General features: G+C 35.4%; 1 protein-coding gene across 16 annotated transcripts in view; it reads right to left on the minus strand.

Moving 5' to 3' along the window:
* The window catches only part of LOC123005718 (neurobeachin), a 106,570-nt gene that overhangs the window by 69,618 nt on the left and 19,165 nt on the right, over positions 1–17,787 (minus strand). For all 16 annotated transcript variants that reach the window (XM_044399620.1, XM_044399617.1, XM_044399622.1 and 13 more), the window contains exon 2: positions 3,873–3,977. In XM_044399620.1, the coding sequence (XP_044255555.1) occupies positions 3,873–3,977 (105 nt within the window). The remainder of the gene's footprint in view (positions 1–3,872; positions 3,978–17,787) is intronic.

The following is a 17,787-nucleotide window of genomic DNA, read 5'->3' on the forward strand; positions in this document are numbered from 1 at the left end:
CGAACAAATTTAACGTAAATCGAATAAACCGGAAAACGAGCAGAGGATTTGCGCGTGTTTGTTGAGAAAGGTTTGCGGTTCGTAATCATACGGTACCTAATTGGACTTTTTTTTAAATAGAAACATAACATTACACTTGACTCGGCAAAAAGAGGCAAATGTTATTTACTGATGGAAAAGCTAAAACCGCTTCACTTAGTATTAATGGAAAACACACATTAAATAATTGTCTTTGCCAAGAGAAAAATCTAGGGCGGCGAGTTTCATAAAACTGGAAAATGGAAAAGGTTTCAGTGTTTCATGCAAAACATCGCCGTCCATTAAAAATGGGGGCAAAAACAGAGTTGAAACTCGCATTGATCGTTAGCTAATAAGCAACCACTAAGCTTAAATTAAGCATGTTAAGTGATTTTATCAAGCTTCTAAAACTAATAGTAATTAAAGTGGAGGTTCAAGTTTGGAAATTCCTCCTGAACTTTTCATGCAAATTATTCTGCGAATCACGCCCTGAAAAAATTATAATAACCGCACCTAATCGATCCCTCCGCCTCCTTAAACCTCGCATTAAATCACTAGCAAGTTCTGCGAATTACCGAAACAAATCCCAGCAATCCTCGTTCAGCTACCTAATTTTCATATCTGAGATGCTAAACGGCTGAAATTTCGTCTCGCAATTCACGCCGCATTCCGATAACCTGTCAAGTGTCAAAATATTCTCATTGCTTGATGCCAAAAACGTCATGTTTACATATTCCCTAATGGCGGCCCATTGAAAACCTAACTCTAGTTAATTGTCTGAGGCAAGTAATGAATTGACCACTAATATATCACGTTCCAATTTAGTAACATGTGTGTCCAGAGTTAATTTATCGATTGTTCATAGAGTGTGTTTAGTTGAACGATATACTAGCAACGCAGAGCTGCTGTTTCACGTCAAAAACATAAATTCTAAAAGTTATTTCAAATAGGTATTAAGCAGACAAGGTCGAAACTGCCAAACAAGTCACTCAGTCAGATGCCCATATCAATTCGAAGCGATTTATTCGAGCAAAACTGGCATTATTGTTTGCCAATTCGTTAATTACGTCTGGTCAAAAATTGAATTATGGTCAGCGATTTAAATTTTCAGTGATTTAGTGACGGAAGCGAAACCGTACGTTCGGTAGATGTTTCCGCATAAATTTGCAAAGTTTCACGCCTTATGTTTATGGAGAAGATGTTGGCAAGTGCATTGTTGTGGATGTAATAGTGACTTGCTTCCAGAATACATTAGCAATGGTAATCATAGCACTTTCTTATGCTCTGGGAACGTCTTCATCTACACATTACGATTTAATTGAGTCAACGATTCAACCCCAAACCACTCGATTTTTTCCCAAGTTTTCTACGTCGAAATATTTAATTAAAATTTGCATCCGCCCATCCGGAACCATAAAACTAATTCCAGCTGCGATGAGAAATAAAGGCGTCCCTCGTACGTTTTATTGCGTTCGGTGCGTTCCTCCGAGATTCGGGACCCTCGTTAAGGAGATCATAGCGATTTGATTTCACTCTAGATTCCTTATGCAATCGAGGAAAACTATTATAATAATAATTATCGGCAGTGTTCCGTTTTAAACATCTTTATCTGTTAGTTCTCCTCCACGTTGATAATTATCGTTTTTCGATTTTAGCACGTTCGAACCGACTCTACACCGAAACCCTAATTAAGCTGACTACTCTGATTCTTATCGGTACGGCCCTGTAAACACGAAGAAAATATTTACAGTCGGATGAATCCGAGAAAATGTTGTTTTCGTCCATGATGTACTTCCAATATTCTCCGACTTAATGAGATTTTTTCTTCTTGTTGTTCTCTCTGCAAAAGTCGAGATGTCATCGCGACTATCCCACCGAATGAAATCCTAAAGTAGTTTTATGTGACGCAATCTGAATTCCATTTTGTTTAGTCATATTTCCTAACAGCTCGTTTCGTTACAAATGTGTTTATATATGTGCAGTAATTCCACTCGTTTTACAGATAAAACTTGCATTTTGTAAAGTGGAAAAGAGATTCGGGATATGTGCTCGTAAATTTATCCTACAGGGACATTTCTATATAAAAACCGCATACGAATTGAACCGGTTTTTTCTCCATTCCTTTCCTCTTCCATTTGTCTCTTGTATTTTTATCGGAAGATTCTTCCGATATCGCTTCCTTTAAGTCCGTAGCATGATTCATGAGATGTGCCGGTATCTCCGCATGAATAAGAAAAGTTATTGTTTTTCGATGACGTTTTTAGTTCTATTGTTCCTATTTTCATTCTTCAATTAATAATGGAGGCAACTGATGCCAGAAAATGTTAGCCTTAAAGCAAAAAATTGAGACATTTAACTGAACCACCAATTTCAACATCGTAATTTTTGGCGGTTCCGGAACAAGGGTAACCGCACCTGAACCGGACCTGCCGGATTCCAGCGATCCAAATTGGCTCTTAAATCACACTTCAGTTCAATTAATTACAAGTTGCCGGCTGCATAGACGAAATTGCACAACTTTTCGTTAATGCCCAATTGGTCGTGAGAAATGATCCGGATCTCCGATATTTCATCCAAAGTAGAACCGTAAAATCTTGATAAATGAGTCTATTGAAGAGAAAGCGTGCGTATTTCCATCATTATTTCGATTTTACAGTTATTGGCCGAATGACTGCTTATTAATCTTCACTGTCAGCTTGTTAAATAAATTTCATTGTCGACGGATATTGAACGGAAGTTGTTATTTATACATGAGGTTAAAACGAACTTTGAAGCTTCCCCTTTTACGTCCAATCTTCGTCTCACTGATTCAAACTAATGACGGATTTATCGCAACTTTTTCCATCCGATTCTTCCTATAAATTTAACACATGTAAGACTTTAATTTAGTTTGAGACCCCCGGCGTTGATTTATTAGTTTTGCATGTTTTTCGACGGCATCGTCATCCCTAAAAGACGAAACTTTTTCTGTATCTCTATTGTTAAAGAGGAGAGCTTTTTTCAATTCTCTTATTTGTACGAAAACGGTGTTTGTTTCGAAACACGACAAAGCTCTCCGCATTCAAACGAAAATGAAATGCGCTGTTAAAAGCTCACGCTTATAACTTTAGAATACAAAAGTATGTTAACATGAGACATGGCTGTCTAAATAAATATGAAAATGTTAAATATTCGACCATTTCACAAAACTTTGACCACGAAAAGCGATTATTTCAAGGGTCGAGAACACCCTCTCTCACCAAGCATGTTTTCTACAAATTTTAAATTAATAATCAATGCGCAAACTTGTAAACATCAAAGATAAAAGACAGAAGAGGGTCGAAAATAATTTCATCACGATGTGAAGCGTCGAAAAGCAATCAATCAAAAGCAGATTGTTTAAAGCGTAATGAGAGTGATGTGCGTTGTAATAACATGAATGAAGAGCAGCTCATAAACTCAATAATGTCCAGACATTTGTTTTAGCTTAGAAAACAAACAAAAAATTAAATTATTAAATTACATAGTTAAAATTGTAAATAAGAAAACTATTTATTAATTAGCTAAATTCAACCATATCAATGAAAAAACGCTTATCTCTAAATTTACAATTTTTATTCGTGACTGGATGGTTATTAAATCATTTAAAGTTAATTAAATATAATGTCATCACGTTTTCCATTTAATAAAACCGATTTATAAATGGTTTATTATAACAAAATAAAACTCTAGGACAAAAATAAAACACTCTGTCACTGTCCTGGCGCTAAAAAGCCGACCTCGGCAGTTTATTTCGTTTCGAAATGTCGCCTATTTTAAATGCAGAGTAGCAGAAACAAGAAAAAAAGTCATAAGCCTAATTTTTCACTCCTTACCTGTAGATTAGGAGGGCAGTGATCGAGAAGCTCGAGCATATGTCGTATATTTTGAGCATCTTGTATAACAAAGTTGAGCTCCATGTCGAACTCGCCGCCCACCAACTGAAACAACATTTAACAAGGTTAGTCAGAAAGTGGTGTTAATTAATATTCAATTAATAATAAAGTCGAAGGGAAAATTGGCGTAGGCCTTGAAAATTACCGACTCCGATGGAGTGGATGAAAATGCAACAGGCCGGAAAATAATCAACGATCGATTAAATCGCAACAAGTCTTTTCCCTTCTTTGGTGACACCTTCCAACAATTCGTTCATTAAATGCAACGCTTGAACTTTACGTCATACAATCGTCAAAGTTGGTCTATTATGTAAATTAAACCAAACAAAGTTGAACTTTGCAAAACTTTAAATTATGCTACAACTTTAATATGACACGAACTGCGCTAATTTGATACCACCCAAGAACTAGGAGGTGGTGCCAACAATGCAAACAATGCCAGCAATTCACAAGTTTTACGACAAAAAACGACAACTCGACAACACAAAAATCGCAACGCAAGTGACTCCCCAAACACGTACTCCTTTTATTTAGAAAAACAGCAAGATAGTATAAAAAAAGATAATGAAACATTTTATTTAAAAGATATTTTTAAGAAAAACAAATTACTGTTGGTACTTAAAGTAATAATATTAAAACATTAATTTAAAATCTTGGTAATATGTGTTGTTTCTAAAACGTTTTCAAGTCCTTTTTCATTTTTTTTCCAACAAAACGAGGCCAAATTAAAATAAAATGAATGTGTTAACAATTAAGAAAATAATCATTTCTTAATATATATTTTTTATATTAAAACACCTTTAATAGACTTTTAACAGTAGGTATCTATTAAAAATAGTTTAAGTAAAAAAAAAAGTAAAAAAACAATTTTTTTAAACTTATTGGCCCGGCGCCTCCACCATTTTTAAATTATCTTGTCATAGAAAACTCAAGGTAAAAGTACTTGAAATAAAATATTAATAACCAGAAAATTTTATCCGTGGCAGCCTGTATTTATAATTAGCCGTCTTTAGTCCGGTTAAGTATGAAATGAGTCTTTTCTTCCCCCGATTCTTTAAAACAGTAAATCTCCACAAAGGAAATTAATTTATTTCCTGCCTCTTGACTTGTATCCTTTTACCCACCATTAATAATGAGCGAGAGTTGTGCATTTTCTCCTTCGTTCAAACCTCTAAACCAGCAGAAACACCGACTTACGCTATCATAACACGGCCGCAAACCCAACTAAAAACGCACGTAGGCGTATGCGGTCGACCCCTAACCGATCAAGTCGAAAAAAAAAGAAAAAATCCTTCTCTCCAAAAGTAATTCATTTCGGTGCGGCTTTACAAGTTGTAGTTCCATATTTTAAAGCAGCGACTCCGCCCTTTCGAAATCCTGTCATCACCTCAAGTGGATTGATGAAGAAAGTTGAAGTAACTGTTTAAAAACCAGTTCGGTCCTTGTGAAATGTTTACTAATTCCATTAAAGCATAGAAAGCGGTGGATTTCGTCTTGGCATTGTATTCGCTCAAGGTTCCACTAATTCGATACATTTACTTGTACAGTAGTATGCTAAGTGACTGGTAGGAAACTTAAATTGAACTTGGTTGAAACTAATGCTAACGTTGTCTTAAAACTAACTCCGCGCTGTGTTATTTCACGAATAGATTTTAGATTAGTTAAGTTCCAAAATGGCTTCTAACTTGACTTGTGGCCACGCTCTGATCGATTTATGACACGATTATGTTCAGATTCATCGAGAAAATCGTTAGGATTAAGAGAATTTGCAGACAGATGAGCCATATCCGAAACTACCGCCTACTAATTACTCACTCCAAGTAGTTTCTCGGCAAGTTTGTCCAAGCTTAGAACAAACTTTCAAGAGACTCTATCTATGCAAGCCAAATCATGTTAGAGTCAATTTACAAAAGAAGACTTTCAAAAACCTAGTCATTATCTTTCTTTAATAAACCATAGCAGAGACTTTATTAAATTTGGCCCTGATGGCGTAATTAAAGTATGAGTAGCAAGATATAATTAAATGGAGAATAACAGTGCTGCTCTTTTCGGAGAAAATATTATCGTCGGTCACAAATTAAGTCAACGCGAACCACTCTCCTTAAAACTTTTCTCTCCCTCTGTCTCTAAAGTGGCAAGAAGCAAGAACCCGAAAACACCAAACAAGCTCCCAAGAGGTCGAAAGCGAGCAAATATACCCAACCAAAACTTTCGCGGCTAATATCTCGCTCATTAACGAGCAAAACGCAATAAGTTAAAAATCCCAGAAATAAGAGTTCTCAGTGGACACTCTATATCTACGGCCCGAACGGAAACATCCTGAAATTTAGATTAGTCGCTCAAATAATTGAAAGTATTTCCACGTTTCGTGTCCCTTAAATTGATTATATCGGAAGTGGACGCCGCTCTACTTCCATTCAATCCACCGAAAAAAAAAGCTTGATCAATCTCAATAAGACTGACTAATGGAGGACCGGCTATAACATTTCCTTTCTCCTATTGAATCCCCCGTAAAATTGCCGAAGAAGACATCGCCCTGTCCTGCATGATTAAATAACAGAGAAAGAAGCAACTCCGACAACTTCCCCACTGTTTCTTTCTTTGATCTAGCACTAAACTTTAAATACTTTCCCTCTTTCGACTATTATCTCGATTCCTCACACATAAAGGATTAACTTTCTCCGTTTGTTTCATTCCGCTACGTAAATATTCATTTCCCTCGCCACCCGAAAAATAATACCCGAGACCGGGTTGCAAATTTCGTGTGTGTGTGTTGATTAGCACATAACTTATACATGTTCCAATAATCATCAGTGGAGTCGGAGCTGTTCCAATTTGCAAATGTTAAATTGTATGTTCACATTAAAGCATTCAATCATTTGCCGAGTCCTTCTACCACCTCCCGATGTCGCAATCCTCCTCTTTGTATGTACACCGACACACCAAACAACAACAAATTACATAATTACGTTGCGAAACACGTTATTAAAGTTGCGCTTCTAAATCATATTAATACGACGGTTGAGAGCGCGGATTACATGCTGATTGCGACTAGAAAATATACGTTATCGGATTAAACGAGATAAAGCTCCGGCATGTACACGCCCATTCTCTGTTTGATTAAATTCTTTTAAATATAGTCCGCTAAATAAAAAAAAACGCGACACGCAATCAACACGCACAAAGCTAGATTGTCTACAGGTTTAGCGCCAGGAATTACAGCCGCCTTTAATTATCATCTTCGGTAACAATAAGATTAGGTTGGCCACTATATTTCATCACGTGGCAGCTCCTTGTTCATCTGCGATTACAAATCTTAGGTCTCCGACTATGCCTTCTGTTAAAAACAATTAAACGACCCAAAAGTACTATTTCTATACCATGTAAAACTTGAAATTCAAATTTATGATTCACAAAACCACATTCATTATGTTGTGAGAATTCCCACTTGACAACAACATAAAATAAATAGTTTCCCCCATGGTCATATATGGTTACAATTTATTGTCCTTCGGCTATGCCATCTAAATATTTAAATTCTTTAAGCAGTCAGAAAAAGAGAATCACTTTATCACCCTTCTTAATAAAATTTAAATCTGCCCTTTAATCAAATTTCACGCAACCAAATTATTTTCTCGTTCATTGCCCGGTTTAGTTATTATCCTTGATAATAATGTGATTAGTTGCCACAGCCATATTTCATCACGCGACAGTTCCTTGCTCATAAACGGTTACAAATCATTGTTCTTTAGCTACTACCTCTACTCGCAATAATCAAACCACTCAAGAGAACGTAAAGCACAGTTTATCTTCCTTTTGTAATTAAATTTTCAATTCAATGAGCGTTTTAATTATGATACTGATAATAAGATGACTACTTATTTTAAAGCCTAAAGAAAAAATTTACTCTTAAACGATTAATGTCGCCTGTTACATTCTTTTAGATTCACACTCTGAAGTTTTAATGTTTTTACTTCTCAAATCTAGTTTTCAAATTGCTATCGTCTTACATTTCCGTAAATACATTGGGTTCAAAGACTTATTTATTACATTCTTACGTTTACATCTATAGGTCTTGTTGTTCTCTTTTCAAAGAGTTCTTAATGTTCTTGTATTTTTACTTTACCTTTTGTTTGTTCTAAAATTCATTAATTTTAGTAATATTCTTAGGTTGTGTTTTTTTCTAAGTTATTTTTTTACGTTCTTTCTTTTCAGTTTCATTTAACAATCTTTTTTTAATTATTTTATTTTTTTTTTAAATACTTTACTGTGGTCTTGATAGTTCATTGGTAATTTCTTGTCACAAATCGTCTTTCTTCAATTATGGGTTTTATTTACATTGCAGTAGCTTCCTAAAAACTTGATAATACAAAGGATTATCCAGGCATAAAAACATAACAAGCGGGAAAAGTCTTTCAACGGTTAAATATACAAATCAAGTCTCAGAAGTGACTCCTCAATCTCAGACTAGTCATTCCGTTCCGTTTAATTATTATCCCCTTTAATAATGAGATTGGTTTGTGCCGTCGTAGCTCGGTGACAGTTCCTTGTTCATTTATAACAACAAATCGCTTTTCTTCTTTCAGAAAATCATCCAGACATCTAATATAGGGTTTCTTGTTCATTTCCATCAACAAATCATCTTCTGTTTAAAAGCTCCCAACTCGTCTATAGAACAACATTCTGTCCGGACTAATTTCTCGAAGCCATTAGAGTCCGTGTGATAAATGGAACATGTAAATGTTCTTGTTTGTGCACGGCGTGCAGATTAGAATGTAAAATTTGAAACGCAGTGCTTATACAAGTTAGATATTTACTTAGGACGGAGTGAACGTAAAGGCTCTTTATATACCCAAACGCACTTGAAACAACACACCGAAATGAGCATCAGTATTTTTCAAATACGCTATTAATTTCTGTGCAATCCAGATTAAAACAAGTGTGTGTATGAGAATAGGTTTCTGTTTAATTCCCAGTAATGAACTATGTACCTAGCACTCAATAATCTTTGTCTTTCGTAAAGATGACTTTCATTATAATTATCTCCGATAGTGAAGCACTACTTATTTATTTGTCTTTTGGTAGATTGGAAGGTCGGTTGTTATTAAGGATCTCGGCGAGATGATTGCTTTCTTTCACTCCCATACCCTTCCAATTTTCGTCAGTAATTACTCGAGAAAATCTCTGAAACATATACAATACATGATTTCCGTCCGAATCTCACTTCATGAATACATCAAGTTCGGTCCTATGCATAGTGAGTGGACTCTGAGACAACTTCAATTGAATTTCCTCCCAAGAGCATCAAAAATATCCGTCAAAACATCCATTTTCGAATCAACATTAGTTTCATCGTCACATAATTGAATAGGATGTGGTCGAATTGGTCGTGTCCATTATCGGAAGCTGAGGATAATTTAGTGTAATCCAGGACAACATTAATATCTCGAGTGACCGGTAACTGCGATAGTTAAAGGCAACGCGCCACTTGATGAGCAGATCTGAAGGGTATTCCGCCACCAAACCGCGATCTAATCATGCGGACGATGCAATTAAGCGCTGCCGACGACGACTCATCAACATTTCAGGATGGACCGAGCTAATCACCGGCTCTTGGACAAATTCAACACTTGCTAGGCACGATCGATACCGACAAGATCAGATAACAATAGAGCTGGTAGCTGTTGATGCTGAAATCTATTCAGTGTTCACAGAGTTATGGCCGTGAAAAGCGACGACGGTCACTCATGCTCACGTAATGTGTATTCTTTGCACGAAAAGCATTAAAAATGAAATGATATGCACTTTAAATAAAATATTAAAAAAGTCACTCAGTACATTGGTTTGTTATTTGTCTCTAATAATAACAAAGAAGATGCTCTTTCCCTCGATAATCCTAATTTTTTACACTTCCTACACGTAAAATCACTCACTTTCAAAGCAGTCATCTGCCACACTTACCTAATCCGTTTACTCTACTTTCAAAGAATCTTTCAACTTCGACATTAGATATTGAGGAGGTTGGGTCAGACGCTTTTAGTGACTCTTTTATGTTGCCACTGTGGCTGTTAACTCAGAGATCTGCATTATCGTCGCAAACTTTCGGTTATAACTCGTGTAATAAAAATTTATCTGGCATGAAGAAAAACCTTACAAGTTTAAGATTTATAAGTCCACACCTATTACATTCCCATACAAGTAATTCGTTATGTCTTATGAGTTTATTTTGTTAAATCCATGACAAGATGGATGTGTCTTGTTTTGATTGTTGCCTAAAGACTATTCCATCTCTTGCAATTTCGATATTACACTTCACCACTTATTAAATAAACTCTTTTTGTCGTTTCTTTGATGAAAATAATTCTTCTGCTAGTCGGCTCACTTAAGCACACCACGATCCATCTTCGTCACCCTTCTCACTTTTTACCCTTATTTTCTAAAGCTATCTTGTGACACTTTCGTTTTATTTCTTACAAAGACGACCGAAACATTTTAAAAACATCACCATTTTTTTCACAGTATCAAAAAAAAAAGAAAAGAAAGAGAGTGGTAACACAATTACGAGCAATCGGTACGACACTCCCATATTCTATACCTTTATTCATCATCAAAGCCCATTTTCAATGAAACGACCCTCTTTGATCTTTAATTATGTAATTTGCTGCAGTGATACGTCTTCATAGGAGTTGAAGACGTCCTTATTACACTGACGCTAAATAGAAGACTTTGGAGTGCTTAGTTCTTCAGCGGTCGGCTAAATCCCAATTTTAAATTAGATCTCGACTCGATCATAAATTTTACCCAAGAAGAAAGAAAAAAAAATGTTTATGCATCAAGACCCGTCACGAATCGGAGAATTTATGACATTAATAAAAGAGATGGTTAAATGAGCAGGTGTAGGACCAACACGACCGGTTAAATACACCAATCTCAATGTCTACAAAGATATATTTTTAGTATCTCGTCGTAAATCATAGAGCTAACGGCATTTTCCGTAGAAATTGTTAGGAATTGCGGCGCCTGAGCTTTCCGGACAATCGACATTGGAAGCGGAGCTTTTCCAGTTTCATATTGCAAAAGACGTGCTCTCCTATAAGGTGTCACACATACTTCGCAAAAATCAATACTGAATTAATATTATACAAATCCGAACGTCACAAAACCGCATTTGATTCGCACTAATTAAATTCCCGACATGCACCACTGATTAATCGTTCTTTCAGGAAGACGCGCCGTCAAAATTCCAATTAACCCGAGTGAAAATTCTCGCCAATTTTTAAATTCGACCATATTTCAAATTTTCATGTGTCCACATTCGGACGTTCATTGTATCACAAGTGTATGAAATGGCGAGCTTCGCATCTATTTTCGTTTTTTTTATGTTCGCCTCTGTGCTCTTTTCGTCGGCGTGATTTATTGGAACAACCTTCGATTCGACTAGAACGATCGCGAATTTTTTTCGACCGGTACCGTGGGGAGATGTATGAATTCAATAGAGAATGTTTTATATTCATGCATGATATTGAAACGTTGAAATACGGACACCTTACCGAATACGCGACGCTGCAATTGTTTCCAAGAAAAAAATTTACACAGGAAAAAACAAAAATCGTATAAATATTTTAAAACTTTATTTTGATAAGCTAATTCATGCACGTCAATAAATATTTTTGGTAAAATTTCATTATAAGTATCTCAACTAGATTAAATATTTTCAAAAATTAATATTTTGTAAAAACCATAAAATATAAGTTTGAAAAACAGTTTTAATATAAATTTTATAAACTTACTGTAGTAAATTCTACATACAATGATCTATTTTAAAAACCTCAAAAAATTAAGCAGTGTAAAGAGTATATTAAAGAAATCACAAAAGGCATAAATTTGTCTCTTAACATTTCATTAAAAGTCTCTTGTTTGGTATTCTTCCAGCAATAGAATTCCTCTCCCCTTCGAAAAGATAAAATATTCTGTGAGAAGCTCTCTATCAGCCCATCGCTTACCTTATAACATAGAAAAAAAAACTGAAAAATAAATATTTGTTACACTAGATTAAAAAGTACAAAAACAAATTCATTTTTCTATAGAATAAATAAATAATTGCGCAAATATAGTTTGTACTTGGTGGTCAGAAACAGCACCACATTTTTTTAGAAAAAAACGAAATATTTCTTAATAATTGGAACTAACTGAAAAATCTAAATTTAATTTTCTTTACACATATGATTCAGAAAAAGTTCAAAAGGCAAATTCCTTACTTTTCAGTCAGCCCAGAAAAATTGTCTTTTCAATGTTAAAAATGGTGGATGCGCCAAACAAATTCCTCTAAAATCCAATCGATATGTTTTATTTTTCATAAACCCCCTCTATTTTCGATACGTTTCTATCAAAAACACATTGTTAAAGTAATGTTTACTCGTCCTTTCTGTTACTGAAGCCGGTCACGTTCGATGCGACACATGCGACTGAAATATACGGTCCTTGCCTACTTTTTCTGATGCTTTGCTTATTGATTTTCTTGTTTTCTTGTGTGTGGCAGATGAATTCGTGTAAGTCAAGATTTAGTCGGCGAATCGTAATCTCGTTTCGTTTATAATTACAGAAAATAGTCGACATTGTCTCAACTACACGTCGCACGGAGAAGAATAATGCGTTGCAGCATCGCGCTGTTAATTAACTCGAACTTTCCAAGAACTCCGTTATGTAAGTTCCTGACTTTAGATAATGGGAATCGAGTACTAAAAACATAAATTCTTTTTTACCACCCTCGTGCGAAAATTATTAAATCTGACTATTATTCCAGAAAGGTCAAACCGATGTTTATTTTAAAGTTGAACAAACATTCGCGTGCATGGATTTTAAACATTCCATTGTTCACACCATTACGTTACGTAATTAAACATTTCAGCAGTTCGGCAGACAGGTTTCGGCGCGATAACATTTCGAGGTTACAATCTATCGAAAGCAGGCAAATGAAATTCCGAAAGAGCCGACTAAAGTCCTTCATATACGTCTCCACCTCCCTCGGTTCCGGGTTCCGGTCTCTCACCCCCGGCCATAAGCCAGGCATCATCTTTATGATGCCCGGAGGACCGTCGCGGGAATTATTAAAATGCTTCGGAAACTCTAATAAAAGACAACCGTATCAAATGTTATTAGAAACAGAAAAGCGGATTAAAAACATAATAAAGTCGGATAGTGTCTATGTGGTGATTTCTCTTTTCTGAAAAACAGAGCGTTTTTGTTAAGAAAAGCGCTCAAAGACCCTTTTTTGAATAAAACTCGGTTTGATGACCCATTTTGTATTTAACTTTAAAGTGTTCTTTACGATTGAGGCGCAGTTTAACCTCTAATAGCTGAAATTTTCAAGTAAATGGAAGCTCGAAACGCGGCAACTTCACTATTAAATGGCAAGAATTTTATTTTTCTTTTCGTTACGAAACATTTAATTATTTCCTTGATATGTTATTCTCTTTGACTTTTGTTACATCTCCCTGGAGAAATCCAAGCCGTGCAACCAGATGATTTGTTGTCTATTAGAGAAGTTTAAACGAATCTTAGGAATGCTTTGACGTATCCCTCGACCAAAGGAAATACGAGTTTTAAACCTGCCTCAAGATATTAAATTACAATTGTTCATACAATCAGAGCAAATAGAAAGTCGATTTTCTATTTTCGTTATATTTGAATTTCCTGTACCTTTGAAAGTGTTAGCAAACAGCCATCGATTGTCTGAAAAGTTAGAAAGCAACAAAGTTGCATGCTTTGGTGACTGAATACCAACTCTAGCGCGAAAAAGCTCCATGGTTCCGCCCTTCCGCACAACAAAACTTTTGTCCCTTTAAATAATATGAGCGTGATTGCCCACAAGTATTTAATTTTTTTCTCCTTTCATCACCACAAAAAAAAAAAACAATGTAAATAATTTTTTACAAAACGAAGCTTTCGTCGATATCATCATCCATCACAATTGGCGACCCTGTTTTCAACTTTTTTAAAGCGGACTGATGGTGATTGATGATTGAGAAACAAGGGGCAGTACCGGAATTCGTGCTCGTTTCCTCTTTTAACTATTAGAATATCCCGACAAAATCAATCGGGGAAATCTTCCGGAAAATTTAATTATTCACTTCAACTTATTTTAATATCGTAACGGAACAAAACCCGGAATTTTAACCGATACAAATATATTAATTCTAGATAGGTTTTACCTTCCTGCCGGTCCGCCCAATTAAACATTAAAAAGACAGAAATGTACTTTGTTTAAAAAGTTTAATAATGCCACTCCGAAACAAAACCCCAGAATTTAATCCGAACGTAAATTGCTACAAATTCGTGTTAATCGCGATAGTCTACTTTAGCTAGATTTTAACAAAATTTAAAAATAAAATTCTAGTTTACTAACTTAAAACTTCTTTAACATGAACATTCCGGACATTCCGATTTAATAAGGTATTTAATATTAAAATCTCATCTAAAAACGAGATCGCGGGATCTTTGTTTTTGGTCGAAGTTAATTTCAGGAGCTTTTAATTAAAACCATCAACAACAATACCGTGTTTTTGTGTGTTTTAGATAAAGAAAAAAAAACGTATTGTCAATTCCGATATTTGAAAGTTTTCTCCAAGTTTCAATAGAAGAGAACACGGTTTTGACATGATGTTATTAATGCCAATAACAAACCTCGATCGAAGATAAATAAAATTGATTTGTTTCGACGAGAATCTCACAAATATTTTCATTAACTTGCAATGTAGTTGAAATTCAGTTACATTGCTTAACGGTAAATACACTCAAAGCAATAAAAATACAGTACCATTGATTAATTATTTTTTTTTAGATCTACATGTTTACAAGAAAACATTTTCTTTGTCCTATAACCGTTTTATGCATTTGTATCGGAAAATACCGCAAATCAATCTATTGTTAATTATTTACAAGAAGAAGCCGCAAAGTCACTCGGTATTTTTACGGGACTATTTTTAAGTGAGATTTTTTTCAACTCCTCTATCGGCGAAGTAAATTACTTTGAAAAGTAAACTAATTACAATCACGTTGGCTTTTTCAGTTCAATTTTCCCTTAATTGTGTTGCTGAAACTTCATTAATATAACGAATAATGTCACTAGTTAGCTCGCTAACAGTTATTATATTGTCAACAAGCCTTTTCTCCTTTCATTCCCTCGAACACAATCAAATCAGGCGTTGCGTCATAGTGAAACTTGGTTCATTTTTTAATTAAGCTGTCGCTTTATAATATTAGATTTTTTTCTCTCGTCTCAACAATCTGTGGAATCCCTTCCGTTTGAACATAGCGGTAAACCTAGTTTTGCAAATTGTTGAGTAAACAAGCCACCACAGGAATAGTTTATCCAGTTTCGTGTAACATCCCAGTGTCATTTTTCCCCATTCCTCAACTCTCCCATCCACAAAGGGAATTCGTGATGGAGCTTTTCGTCGCAGAAACGCGATACCATCAGATATCCATTTTATTTATTTATGAGTCGTGTCGCTTTGATGCCCTCAAGCATTTCCCTTCATCCATTGTATAAAATAATTAAAACGGTGCCTCGTAAATATTTACAATAAACTTGATTTTCGACCACATCGAGGTGCCAACGTATTTTTTTTTTGTACAGCGCATGCCTTCATTGTCTTTTACGAACCCCATCCGGAATAAAATCGCTAGCTTTATCGTTTCATTGGCTTAATTAGAGCGATAAATTTAAGACGTCGATACGCAGGATTTGACTTTGAAGGGGCGAGAAGAATAAAATGTTGCGAATTATTCCAGATATTGGTGTATTGGCAGCGAGGGTCGTGTCGTTTCGCTTTTGTATTAGGGTGTGTAGCTTTATTCGCCTTCACAATAGGTGCCGGAGGGATAAATGAGAGTTTTTTGGAAAATACAACGTTCGGGAAAAACGGTTACAAGACTTGAGTCGAACAGACCTTATCGAAAGTTTTAATAAGCATTCTTTGCGAGACTTTATTCAACAACTTGTACTTGGATAAATTGATAGAGTTGGAATTCTTGCAGTTTGAAAGAAGTTATTTGCCAATGTTACGAAATAACTTGAACTCCTTTAAAACCGATAAAAATAATACAATCAAAACTTAGATTCGCATTTGCTTTGAACAGAGAGTCATTAATGGACACCCTTTTTTTATTGTAAGAAAAATAATTAATGAGAGTTTGATGATTTCGAAAGCGCTCCATTCTGAAAATAGTTTGGTGTTAACTCTACTTTCAGTAAAAAAAAATCTAAAACTCAATAAGCATTTAAAATTTTATTTTAAAAATGTGGTCCCCAAACAAAAACAAAAATTTATTGTTTATGATGATAAAAATTCCCCCTCAAAAACTGTATACAAATTTTATTTGATGTGTTTTATCTAACACATTAAGCTCGGTATTAATTTAAATCAGTCCCCTAATTACATCATAAACCGTCCAGAAACTGCGTCCGTATAATTTCATATCAGCGTCATCTAATTTTATCGCGACTAATAACGTCTCTTGACATTCATCTCTCAGAATTTTTCCCCGGCTTCATTAGAATTTCATCGCAGCCATCTGTACTCTTGTAGAAAAGTTGTGTTATTTATAAATAACGACCAGCATAATTAGAGTTTCTCTAACAGGATGCACTTCAATTACCTGAGTCATACTACGACTTTATTCCGCATTTGCAATTAATTTTCATTTTGGTCGTTGTCGACTTCTCAAAACGTGTTACTTTCATTTTCATTTTTGCCGTCTTTAGAAATCAAAAAGTTGCGTTTTTTAGAGGCGAACTTTTCAAGTGATCAAGAGCTGATTTGCATCTGATGGTAGGATAACGATGTGTGTCGGGTCTTTAGGGCAGGATGCGGGTGGCCTCTTTTCGTTGATTGCTTTGAACTCAGTAGAGCTTTTCCTCTAGAGTTTTCTAATTTGAAAATTGCGTTTTTCCTCCTCCTCGCGAAGAAAAGAAAAACGTTTGGACGTGATAATGACCGGAGTGCGAGACAAAAGCGCCGACTAAATAAATAACAACATTGAAGACAAATACTCAAGATAAGAGCAACGTTGTCAAAGTCGTGTCCTAACAGTTCAGAGAAGTAACAAAAGACGAAACTTCTTCTGTTCTCTTATGGTCGCCATAAATAATCGCTCCGGTATTTAACGGGAATTCAGTGACGTGTATGTCGACGTTTTTAGCTCCTCTTCGTCCATTTACAAGTGCTCTAATGCGATTCCTACCCAAGTCTGCAGTTGACGTTTTCAAGATGAAAAACTTTCGACATAAGTATCACGAATGGCATTTTTCGGCGAGATTCAATAATCCCAAAGACGCCCTTTTGACAAATTAATTCCACCAATTCATCAGAGATTTTTGTTTTAATTATTCGACAAGGTTCGTCCGAGGTGTAATTAAATTTTCCGCCTCGGTACATTTACTTCTTCAATACTTCAATATTAGAACATAATAAAACCTCGCGTACCTATCCTGCGGGATTTCAGTTCGGTCTGCGTTTACTGCGGCCGAAACTCGCGACTTGAATACGAAACATTCCTCCAGAAAGAGGACGAATCTTTTCTTCTCCCTATTTTACAGTGCCTTATGAGATGAGAAATCACGTCGGGGTTTTATCAGTTGTTAATACAATTTCCGGATTATTCATTTGACCTATTTTATAATAGCAAATCGGATTTCCCTTGATTTTAGTTCAGAGATAGGAAGATCAATTATGATCGCAAAACGAACCTTCTACATCAGCTGAAAATCCGATAATAAATTTTCATCGATATTTGACGCCACATTCTAATAATACACCATGTCTAACACGCCGAGAATTCTCGTTTTTTTAGA

This window comes from Tribolium madens, unplaced genomic scaffold, assembly GCF_015345945.1.
Source record: "Tribolium madens isolate multiple individuals breed KSU strain unplaced genomic scaffold, Tmad_KSU_1.1 Scaffold_20;HRSCAF=117;Tcas5.2_LG4, whole genome shotgun sequence".
In the NCBI taxonomy this organism is placed as follows: Eukaryota; Metazoa; Arthropoda; class Insecta; order Coleoptera; family Tenebrionidae; genus Tribolium; species Tribolium madens.